General features: G+C 29.8%; 1 protein-coding gene and 1 long non-coding RNA gene across 4 annotated transcripts in view; one reads left to right on the top strand and one right to left on the bottom strand.

Moving 5' to 3' along the window:
- The window catches only part of LOC111635020, a 24,544-nt gene that overhangs the window by 4,724 nt on the left and 7,483 nt on the right, over positions 1-12,337 (top strand). The gene's annotated exons all lie outside the window — the stretch shown is intronic.
- LOC111635018 lies at positions 2,651-4,924 on the bottom strand. Of its 3 annotated transcripts, none has more exons than XM_023379863.1 (5): positions 4,675-4,924; positions 4,174-4,569; positions 3,901-4,005; positions 3,508-3,840; positions 2,651-3,366 (listed from the first exon to the last, which is right to left on the bottom strand). In XM_023379863.1, the coding sequence occupies exons 1-5, from the start codon at positions 4,814-4,816 to the stop codon at positions 2,942-2,944; spliced, it is 1,401 nt and encodes a 466-aa protein (XP_023235631.1). In that variant the 5' UTR covers positions 4,817-4,924; the 3' UTR covers positions 2,651-2,941. The 3 variants fall into 3 exon arrangements, with proteins under 3 accessions (XP_023235631.1, XP_023235632.1, XP_023235630.1); XM_023379864.1 differs by having other exon boundaries at positions 3,508-4,005; positions 4,174-4,237; positions 4,343-4,569; XM_023379862.1 differs by having other exon boundaries at positions 3,508-4,005.

The raw sequence follows: 12,337 nt of genomic DNA, 5'->3' as shown, positions 1-12,337 counted from the left end.
AAAAAAGTATATGGAAAAATAAAAATCAAGTTTAAGTCATTTTATTCGACTTTACGTCTGTCCGCCACAAATATTGAAGTCGTAATATCACTAGATAAACGTTTAAAGCACATAAAATCATATTAAAATATATACAAGTATGTACTGTATTTACAGTACATGCATTCGTAAATTTAGATTACTTTTGTTCTGTACTATATTAAAAAGTAAAATTTATTTGTTTGTTAGCTTAAAATAGATTTTTATTAACCATATATTATTAAAAATGCATTAATAAATAAAATACAGAACCAGGAATGGTAATTTATGGTTTAGCCTAGTGATAAGTAGATTCGGAGACAAGTAAATTCGACTTACGTCGTTCTCCTGGAACCAATTACCGACGTCAGGCGAGGTATACCTGTATTTTTTTTTTATCTAACTTAGTTTTTAACATATGACAATTCCATTACTGTTTTGTTTCTTTGGCAACTTTTCAAATAGTATATATACTTCTGCAATAGATTTATATAAAGGCCCACTGCTAAACAATGTCTGCATCAATTATTGCTTTTTATAGGAATCACAAGTGCAAACAATTTTGTTAGAATTACAAATTTTAATTGTGTGGTCTTCCTTCTGTAAAACTCTTTACAAAGTATAAATTTTTCATTCTGAAACCTGTGGATAACATATTTAGAATTCAATATTCTTTCAGTTTTTTGCTTCAGATTTCTTATTCCTAGTGGACTATAAAAATTTTGCAAATGTTTTAAATTATTATTATTAATTGTAAATATAACAAAATCATCATGTAATTTATGTACTTTATTTTGATGTTTTTCTTATGTAAAAGCTCTACTATTCGCGTTTTTCACCGGATGCTCGCCCTCTGGTGTTTAAAAACAGAACTACTCTATCTGGATCGTTTGAATGTTCTTCGTATATTGTCAACAGTAAAGATGAATAGTAAAAGTAAAGCTTTCTGTTGTGTTCCAAATTGTAATTCCAAAGCCATACGTGATCCCGATATAAGTTTTCATGTATTCCCACATGAAAAACAGATAATTTTTTGTAAATCAGAATTCGAAGAATCTCAGAAATGTAACCAACGGAAAGAGTGAATTTGACTGCTAAGAATTGGCAAAAAAGTTACGAAATACATGGTAGTATGTTCGAAACATTTTACTCCTGAAGATTATATTTTGTCATGTAAGTATGCTATCGTGTTTTTATAAATATGTTTAGATTATTGTAATTCGATAGTATTAAAAAATCAAACTGAAAAAGATTGCATAGAGTCTAAATATAAAGTAATTTAGTATTTGTATTCATTTTTAACCTATACTATAGGATTATCTTCAATAAAATGTAATTCTATTCAATTTTATATGATATGTCGATAAACTTTAAAATTCCAGTAATTTTGTGTGGGATAGAAGTCAATGCTGATGTTTGCAGACAAAGAGCACAAAAATGTACAGAACGATCTTGCTCGTTTTTCTCGATAATACCACATAAAATGACGTGTCCTGCTAGTAATACTTGTTCTCCTTCTATAAAATTTCTCGATGAACTGCTACAAGTAGCATATTTCATTATATCAGATGTCAATGTAAAATGAATTATATATTACTGACTAACAAACGACCCAGATAGAGTAGCCATTTTGTAAAAATACAGCGCCCTCTATAGTTCATGAAAAACGCGAATAACGTGTAAGTTCTCAAGTATTCTCTGAATTTTATCTGTTGCTTCTTGTTCTCATTGTTTCTAAATGGTTGAGTCGAGAAAAAATCACCCGATGTTGCTTGAAACAGTAGATCATTGGGATCTCCAAATATATCCTGTAAAAAACAATTATAAAAATTAAATTCATAAGAAAATATTTCTTAGTATTAAAAACTTTCTTTCAGTTCAAATTTTAAAAACTATAAAATTATAAACAAAATTATAAGTTTAAAAAATTAATAAACAAGTTTCTCCTTTAAATTTTTTTATATGTTGAAAATTTTTAATACATACATCTAAGCTATTTTTAGTTTTATTTTGACTATATTGCAAATTTCTCAGTTTTAAAGCCACGTTTTCATAATGTTGTCTGATACACAACGAAGGAGAGGTCTTAGGAAAATTAGTCGTTAGTGTTTTGGTTAATGCTTTTTCATTATTGCTGCAGTGGCATGAAGATTTATTAGTCCATGTTTTAAAGTTTGAAAAAAATAATTATAAACTTCATTTGTTTTTGTAGTACATATTATTATTATTGGTCCCAAAAATCTTTTAACTTGTAGTCTAGTGTCAGAATATGTAGTAGTAAGCACAAAAAATTTTATAGAATTTAAATGTTAAGTCTATACATAAGACAGATAAGAATTCTCCATTTCCATGGCAACAAAAACTGATATTAATTGTTTGTCATTGAATAATACAGGGTGTTTATAAATGAATGGTGTGGTTTTAAAAATTAATAAAAAATCTATTTATTACCTTATATGGGCAAACCTTACACTATAAGCAGTGGCAATTGTCCAAGTTTTTTATGCATTAATCACAATCCTTCAGTATGTGCACCCATAGTCACATGACACACATCTACACGGTAATCAAATTCTTTCCATATGCGGTGTAGCATGTCCTCAGTGATGGTCTGCAGTGCATGACAAACGAAGAGCAGGTAGCACATAAAAAACTTGGACAGTGGGTTGGCCCATATAAGGTAATAAATAGATTTATTATTAATATAAATTCAACTATTAAAACCAATGGGATCGGTGGTAATATTAACACACTAAAAATAAAAAATTTTTAGTTAAAATACAAGTAAAAATTATACTCTTTCTATTTCCGACTTCGAGGATTCTATGAGCCAAAACAAGACAAACAAATAGCAAGGAACAATCATCATTTTATTAATTTTATCCATATGCATTTCGCCATCTAGGCCTCCTCAGTGGATACATCAGGATGTTATTCGTTGGTTACGTTTTATACCCAACAGCCGTTCCCAGCATGCATCAACAATCATTCCAGCATTCAAATTAAGTAAATTTACATGTTCGGCGATACAGAAATGTTCTACAATTTTTCTTTCTAAGTTATTTTCTATTCTATACAAAATTTTAGTATTTTTTATATTTATATTACAATTAAATTTTCTGCAATGTAAAAACCATGCTGATTCCGTTCTTCTCAGTCTAATGGCTGCCTCATGTTCCTTTACTCTCAACTCCAATCTTCTTCCGGTTTCTCCAATGTAATAATTTGGGCTTCCACATGTACATGACATCCTATATACGACACCGGCGATTTTAAATTGGTCTCTGGGCGAATTTTCACTGTTTATTATGCTGATAATGTTTGACATCTTATTCTTTTGGCTCGCAACTATGCATACAGAAAATTTTTTAAATATTGGTTTATATTTTTCAAAAACTTTAGTAACATAAGGAAACTTTACATAAGAAATATCTTCTATGCTGTTTTTAACATTAAATCTACGTTTTAAATATAAATTGTACCACTTACAGAGAATATGCTTCGGATAATCATTTAACTGAAATTTTTTAAACAATTGTTTTACTTCGATGTCTATGTTTTCTTGCTGAGTTGTTCGATTTAGTATCTTTCTCAATTCCATATTAAAGACATTCTTTTTATTTTCTAAAGGACAGTAAGATTTAAAGTTAATAGTTTTACCATTATTACATAGTTTTTCATACTTACTAAATGATACACTTGTTTCTTCTCTTTTTATGGTGACATCTAAGAAATTCATTTTATTTTGTTGTTCATCTTCACTTGTAAACTTTAAATTTTTATGTAATCTATTTGCATATTCCTCAATGTGTTTGGATGAAACTATTTGAGAATCATAAACTATTATTATGTCATCTACATATCTTGCATAATATTTAATACCTGTTAGACTTGAAATTCTTTCATCTATTTTATTCATATAGTTATCAGCCAATTTTGGTCCTATAACCGATCCCATGGCAATACCTTTCTTCTGCCTATAATACTCTGTAGAAATTTTAAAGTAATTATTATTAAATACAAATTTTACAAGTTCTATTATATATTCAGGAACGTTATATGTTTTGAGACTTTCTATTATCATTTCTAAAGTGATAGACGGGTACATAGACTTTATATCCAAACTCATAATACGAAAAGATTTTTTATAGTTACCTTTTAACAATCCGTTAATTAGTTCTTCTGTATTTTGTATACTATAGGTTGATTTCTCCATATTCTGAAAGAAATTTTTTAAAAAACATTCCAAATTATACAAAACAGTTCTTCTAAAATCCACAAGGGGTCTGCAAGTATTACCAGGCTTATGTGTTTTGATTCTTACATTTAACTTAGGTTCTCTTACATTATTAAAGTCCAAAATATTTTTAACTTGATTGGCTGGAATTTCATTCTTATATTTTTTAATTAATTTAGTAAGATTGCTTTTAATTTCTTCAATAGGATTTCTTGGTAATAATTCATAGTCATCCGATGAAATTATTTCTAATTTTTTGGATAACAATTCCTCCTTTTTAATAATCACCAATTGCTTTGATTTATCTGCCATGACTAAAGAAATATGTTTTTTGTTAAAAAATTTGATTAATCTTTTCATTTTTTTAGCTATTTTAACAGCTTTTTTATCTATAATATAACTACTATTTTTATTTTCACCTTTAAATTTGTTTAAATCCTTACTTATGGCTGTTCTTAGTTTTGTTTGTTCTTCTTTACTTCCTGGGAGTTTCCTTATTGCATGTTCTATTTCCGCAATTATTGGCAAATTCTTAGACTGCATTGGAAGATTCATACTCATACCTAAAGAAAGGATTCTTAAATAATCATTTGGTTTATTCAGATTTATTATTAATTTTTAAAACTGCACCATTCATTTATAAACACCCTGTATAATACAATCCTTGTTGACAAAGAGGTTGTGATTTGATGTGATGTGGAAGATTGTGAGATGATGATGTAATGTGAAATTTTTGCTTAGCATTAACTCAGTGACATTGGCCAAGGCATCTGAACTTTTATTGGATTGGTTTTAAATTCAATTGTAGAATATTGTGACTGTAGGGTCGGTGTCTCTTTGACACCCTACAGTTACTCTTGGGACTTGGAAAACGCGACTTTACATCACGTGAGCAGTTGGATTCGGAGTAGAGGTGAAGCGAGAGGAATGAGGAAGTGATTCACTCAGATTCCATATTAATAAACAAGAACAAATTTATTTTAATGAGCAGGAGTAAACGATATACGATCTTATCCAGATTGTCTTAAATTTAATTGTCGCGAGAGAGAGAGGTTACAGGATATTCGTGTGTGGATAAATACCTTATATAGAAGTTGAGGATTGATGACTGGATGATTCACAGTCCGGATTCTTGGGGTGTTTGATGGGTGTGGTTCTTGATATTTAGAGTGTTCAGGTAACAGGAGCAACTTCGGAGGATGTCCAACTTTAGGTGTGTAAGATATCTTTATGATAAGGTCAGCGGATGCACAGTATTTTGCACAGTAGAAATTCTTGAAGAGACGAACTTTGGAGGACGACTGACTTGGGTTTTTCATTGCCTTCCCTTGCTATTTTTCTTGGGTTTTTTTTCATGATGTCAGGAGTTTGTTGTTAAGGGTCTGGCATCCAATACTGGAAATGTATCGAAAGTTTTGGGTGACACATTAATGACCAGATGGATCATCCTCAACAAGGAAGCAAGTCTGTGGGAAACAATTTTCATGGATTTTAGTCTGATTTTTGATAAAATGATCAAATTTAAATGATTGAATTCCAAAATAATTAAAATTTAAAATAACACTTTATTGATGGTCTGTTTGTCCCTCACAATATAATAGTAATATAATTGCGAACTAGTAATACGTAAACTGGAAAAAGACATCTTGAAAGATTTCTTAGAGGATATTATATTCTACTAATGTTGTGTTGATGACGTGTTTATAATTTGGAAAGATAACCAACAAATTGAAGACTTCTTACTTGCAATCAATAATAATGGCCATGGTTAAAACTAAAATTAGAACAAAAAAAAACTATGTATACTCATCTCCATTTTTTAGACATTGTACATTTGCTTGTTTAAATTTTATATCAAATGGTGTATTTAAAACCCATGCATGCTCCCCTATATATACCATTTTGGTCCAATGAGCCATATAAATACAAGTTATCAGCATTTAAGGTGCTTATTAGAAGAGTATTTTTATACTGCACCAATGTTCAGGACCGTATTAAGGAGATTAGTAGAATTAAAAGAATTGCAACAAACTAGGCTACAAAACTGCCACAATAGAAGGCTTGGTCAAAAGTTACAGACAACATAAAGGCAAAAAAGATATTAAAGTAGATGCAATTAACAAATTCACATACAATAAGCATATACAGGGTGTTCGCAAAGTCTGGGCACATAAGGATAAACACATACTTTTAAAACAAAATAATTTTATTTGATTCTAATATTAATAAAAAACATTTTCAATATGATTTCCATCATTTTCAATACATAATTTGATGCACCTTGCAAAATTCAGGTGAACTCGATTAAATAGGTCTGTATTGCCGTCGATTTCAGCACACTGACTGGTAATGGTGTCCACAAATTATGGTGCATCAAATTATGTATTGAAAATGATGGAAATCATATTGAAAATGTTATTAATATTAGAATCAAATAAAATTATTTTGTTTTAAAAGTATGTGTTTATCCTTATGTACCCAGACTTTGTGGACACCCTGTAGGAGGAGTGATAAAGGAATTGAATACTTATAAAAATGCGAGAATGGTATATAAAAGAGCACCCAACGTCTACAGCTTAATAAGGAACGATAAAGACATCATAAAAATGCAAGAGAAAGCTGGAGTTTATAAAATACCATTTGAAATCCAGGAATTAAGAATAGCAAAGGATTATGTGGATGTAATCAGAAGAAACTTGGCAATATGTCTGCAAGAACACAAATCAAACGTCAATAAAAGGCACAACAACACCATTTTAGCAATCGAACAGAAGGAGCGAACGTAAAATGGGATGAGGCAAAAATCATTAAAATGGTCCAATCTCCAATTATTGCATTAGAAATGGGAAAAATGGAAATATATAAAAGTAAAATGAAAAACCATTGCCCTAAATGCCAAAGATGCTAATATGCTTCCAACTGCATGGAAGTACATGATAGAAAAAAGCATGGGAATTAAAATATCCTTAAAGGTTGTAGTAGTTATACATAGCCTTGTTACTGTGTTTATTTATTTATGCTATTTATTGGGTTGTTTGGAAAGTAATTTCGTTTTTTTTTTCTGTGGAAAAAAACACAATATTATATACACAATTACTGCAAAAATCTTTTAAATATAAAATGAAATGTATTCAAAAAATGTTGTGTTCCATTTTGGAACAGTAATCGTAAACCTGAAGATGGCCTATAATAAATAGGTTGAACATGTTTGAGAATAAAATAATTTATGCTTGGCAAAAAATTTTGGTGTGTTGATATAAGGTACATTTCAANTTTTTTTTTTTCTGTGGAAAAAAACACAATATTTTTATAATAAATAAATATTTTATTGAATTATATATTGCCCATTTTGGTCCAAATACCTGTTGTCATCGTTTCTGGTAGTAGCATGATTTCACATTCATAAAAGTTTTGATCGTTGCTTACAAAAAACTGATCCAAGTGATTTTTGACATTGAAAATGTAAGTTGTCATGTAAGATTTTGATTTTAAATGTAAGATTTTTGACATTGAAAATGTAAGTGATTTTTGACATTGAAAAGTAAATGTCTTACAGTTAAAAAAATTTTGTATAGAATGGAACAAGTAATAATCTGAGTGTGCTCCATCTGGCAAATATGGTTTGTGTGATAGCACATCCATCTAAGTTATAACAGTTTCTGACGAGTTACCAAACTTGTGTGAAAGTTGACATTATCATGGTAAAACACTACACCTGTTTTGTTGATGAATTCTGGCCACTGGCCATTTTCTGTTTGATGATATTACTTAATTTGTTTACTGGATGGCAGTACACTTTCGAATCAATTGTTAAATTGTCTGTAAATGCTCCAAAAAAATTTCCTTAAAATTCCACCAAAGAGCATCTCTCTAAGAACATGTGGAACCCATAAGTCGAGCTTTGAAACGAAACCAATTTCTTTCGAGTACTCATAAACAGTTCAGTTTGACAAATTTAATTTCTTAGTGATTTCACGTGTTGTTATTTGGCAGTTTGCTTCAACCAGCATCTTTATTTTGTTTTCATTGGCTTCAACTGGCATTCCAGAATGTGGTGCATCTTCAATATTGAAATTGCCAAAACGAAATTTTGTAAACCAGTTTTGGCACCGTCATTCTGTCAATACATCTTCTCCATACATGTCATACAATTTTTTTTCTTGCTTGAACATCGTTTTTACCTTTTCGGTAATAAAAGAGCAAAATATGCCGAAAATGCTGCTTTCGATCTACCATATTTGATGGGACAAAAAAAATAAGCAATTGCACAAAATCAAACAAAAGTTTTTACAAATAAGCCTTAAAATGCTAGCTGTCAAAATATATAATGATGATACGGTTTAGAATGAAAATGGTGGGAAAAATACGACTAATCCGTCTAGTGGTAAAAAAAAACGAAATTACTTTCTGAACAACCCAATAGTTTATTTTATTTACTGTTGTTTATTGTATTAGTTTATTTTTTCATTTATTTAAAATACACAATTATTGTAAAAATCTTTTAAATTTAAAATGAAACATATTCAAAAAACTTTGCATTCCATTTTGGAACGGAAATCGTAAGCTTGAATATTGCCTATAATAAGTAGGTTGAAAACGTTTGAGAATAAAATAATTTATGCTAGACGAAAATAATTTAGGTGTGTTGATATAATTATGTTCTGGTTATTTTATATGATATATTCTCATCTGTGGATGTTTCAAATTTTTAACATTAATTAGATACCACAAATTAGAGAAAACATTTAGTGATTAAATCATTTCTAGATTGATTTCTAGAAATGATTTCTAGATTCACATCAGAAATCATTTCTAGACTGAATTGCTCAAAATTAACTGATAGTGGCAATACAGGTAACCCCCCGTATAACACGGCACTTCTATAGCATGGATTCGCTCTTAACACGGTTCGAGAATTGGTACCATCCCCCGTATAACACGGTACTTTTATAGCACGGATTCACTCTGACACGGTTCGAGAATTAGGTAAAACCCTCGTACAACAGAAAATGTAATAAATTTTTACATATTTAACTAATAATAGTTCACAAAAATTATTATTTTCGTGAACTATTTGTACTTAAGTATGTAAATTTTCTCTTCTCGCCTTCTGTCGATACAGGTGGTCCTTCTCGAAACTTGTTTCAATGTTGCCAGATCGCGACGCTTCTGCTTCTGATGTTGCCGAATGTTTTTCTTTTATTCCATACTTGCTTTATTCTTCATAAGTGCTTAGCACCATATAAGGAAATTTATAAAGACCTTTTAACTAGAAGCAAGCAATCTAAAATTACATACATTTTGCAAAAGGTAAAGCATGGATCTGAAGATAATGCAGAAAAATGCTAGAGGATAAGGATAACTTGCCAAAAAGAAAACGCTCTCGGTTAATTAATAGTGTTTTTAGTAATGACGAAGAAAATATTGTTTAATTTATATTAATATGTATCACTTAAAAAATTTTAATGAAGATATTTATCTTAATTATGAAAATATACCATCATGTTTTTTTTTAACTTTTGGAACCTAACCCTCCTTTTCGTATTAGTTCTTTGTTTCATATAACACGGATTTGCATAACACGGCAATTTTTTGGAACGTAACTACCGTGTTATACGGGGGTTACCTGTATTTCAGTATTATCATAAGATTTTAGTTTTTCTTCAGGAGATTCTGACACATCAATAACAGGCTTGTTGTTCTATAAAATGCATTAACTTTTTTAGATATTGTAAAATAAATATTTTTAATAAATTGTCTTAATTTTTTTCTGGTATAGACTGAATTAGAACTAAATCTTCAATCTAAAAATATTTGAAGAAATTAATAAGATAAGCATGCTACATAAAAATAAATTTTTTTAATTTGATGTCTGATGAAATTGAGAAAGAAAGATACAGAAATGAATAAATAGTTTTTGATAAAAGCTATAGCCTTTATAGAAATCTCTTAACCTATCTCACTTTCTTCACTTTCTTGAGTTAAATCAATCATGGAGTCATAAAAGAAAATTTATATAACTTTGTAAAAAGACGTACATAATGTTAAAAAAACAACACATTGTAACCCAAAGTCTATTAGAACAGGGATGGCGAACCTTTTTCATTGTCCGTGCCATAAATTTATAAATAATCTTTACGAAATTACTAACGTGCCACACTGAAATTGTCTAGCATAAGTTATGATTCTTGTATTTTTTTTTTGCTTTTTTATTTCATGTTTTTTCTTTTCCTTTTACTCTCGAGAAAAAATTACTATAATTTAATAAACAAGAGAAGAAAAATTTCTATTAAACAATTCTATTTGTGATTGAAAGCTTTGTGAAAGCTTACATTTTCTGCCATTCCCAAAATTCTCTCTCAGTGTATTCTTAGCTAATGGTATATCTTTAATTCTTTGGATAATTTTTTCTTTATTTTTGAAATCTTCTTTCAATAAGTAGGGTGCACATTGCAACCAAGCTTCCTTTAAAAAATGACCGTCATTAAAAGTTTTCCCGTATTGAGCAATAGCTTTTGACGCTTAATAACTAGCAGCAGTAGTGTTTGATTGAATTCCAATATATTTCATTAAGGACTTAGCTTGTGCATTTTTATTTTTGAAAACACTTGATATATACTGTTTTTGCTCTTTTTCACTTCAATTGAAAAGAGATTTGCGGTTGGTTTGATAACGTCACTTTACTGATGATGATCTACAAACCATCGTTCCTGAAAATAAAATGCAAATAACTTTACTGTTCTTATTAATCATACCGTACCTATCAGTCCACCAAATTTGAAATTCTCTGCTACTACCTGTGTCTGATAATTTCAATTGTTTCATTAAGTGATGACATTTCTACACTACTAGTAGCCCGGGATGCCCCCTAGTGGGCGTTGTTTACAAATTTCCATGAAGCACAGTTTCTTTGAATTTTTTGTTCCTATCAATATGCTCTACAGTTCTGTTAAAGTCCCAATGGTAAGATTAGGTGAAGAGGTGGCGACCCCCCCCCAAACTGTAGCCCCCTGTGCGAACAATAAAGGCAAAAGAACCATACCCCTACTCACGACCCTTTGAGAGATATAAGCCCCTGAAATAATAAATTCCTATTACAAATATACTGAATTATTTATATTGTTATATTGACCAAATAATAATTTATTGGTCAAATGAATAATAATAATTCATATTGTTAATTTAAATAAGAATTAAAATTGTTAATTTGAATGTTTGAAATATGACACACGATAGGGGCGCCTCTAGTGTCCGTTATCAAACGGTTACGGGACAGACGGACACTTTGAATGGGTTATATATATAGATAGATTAAATTAGATCTCAGTTTAAATTTTTTATGTTATAAATTTGTCATTTTGATTTTTTTTTCATGTATTTTTTCTCTGACGGTCTTATGTAACCACAATATTTAATTGACTGACTTTGATAGATTTTATTTTATTTTTTACTTTCCCGGCTGTTATATTGATATATAACAGAGGGAAAGTTTGGCGATCCGGCAAAAAATGATCCCCCAGATTTTAAAATTTTTGGACTTCGGGACTTTGAAACGTCGAGAAATGCAAAAAGAGGGCATTTTTCTTGTATGTATGGATGTTAGTGTTTGTGTGTGGGGGGGCAGGATTTTGTTAATCCTATTTGAAGCTTAATAACTCCAATGCTTTTGGTAAAAAATGTCTGAAATCGTGCAAGGAGATTTGTTTATTAGGGGGATTGATGCTATTAAATTTTGATAGATACAGGTCGAGAGAGTGGGGAGATAAAGGGGATCGTGTGTATCTCCAATTGGATCGGACATAATGACGATTTTACTCGTTATTAGCATTTATAATTTTTTATAAAACCCATCCCTACCCTCAAAATTAAGCTTTTTGTTATTTTATAGTAGTTAAAAATATATAAAGTTTTTAAAATAAAATATGATAACAGATGGCGCCATCAAAATGTTACCGGGAAAGTTTAGCAACTCGTTGCTGAACTTTTTATACAGTTGAGCACAAATTGCTTTGACTAGAGAAATATATTTCCAATTTGAAATTATACGTGAAATAGTAAAAAATATTAAGAAAATAAATAACT

The sequence above is a fragment of the Centruroides sculpturatus genome, unplaced genomic scaffold (genome assembly GCF_000671375.1).
Source record: "Centruroides sculpturatus isolate CEXI.00-Female unplaced genomic scaffold, Cexi_2.0 scaffold876, whole genome shotgun sequence".
NCBI classification, from domain to species: Eukaryota; Metazoa; Arthropoda; class Arachnida; order Scorpiones; family Buthidae; genus Centruroides; species Centruroides sculpturatus.
The sequence above is the reverse complement of the archived record's forward strand: the minus strand, read 5'-3'. Positions and strand labels throughout refer to the sequence as shown.

Bases quoted from the DNA above. Each gene is read 5' to 3' on its own strand.
- LOC111635018 (XM_023379862.1), bottom strand. From the start codon at position 4,816: ATGAGTATGAATCTTCCAATGCAGTCTAAGAATTTGCCAATAATTGCG. The intron at 4,570-4,674 runs GTGAAAATAAAA...ATATTTCTTTAG, and splicing joins GGATTTAAACAAATTTAAAG to TCATGGCAGATAAATCAAAG. The intron at 3,367-3,507 runs GTAAGTGGTACA...CTGTATGCATAG, and splicing joins TTATCCGAAGCATATTCTCT to TTGCGAGCCAAAAGAATAAG.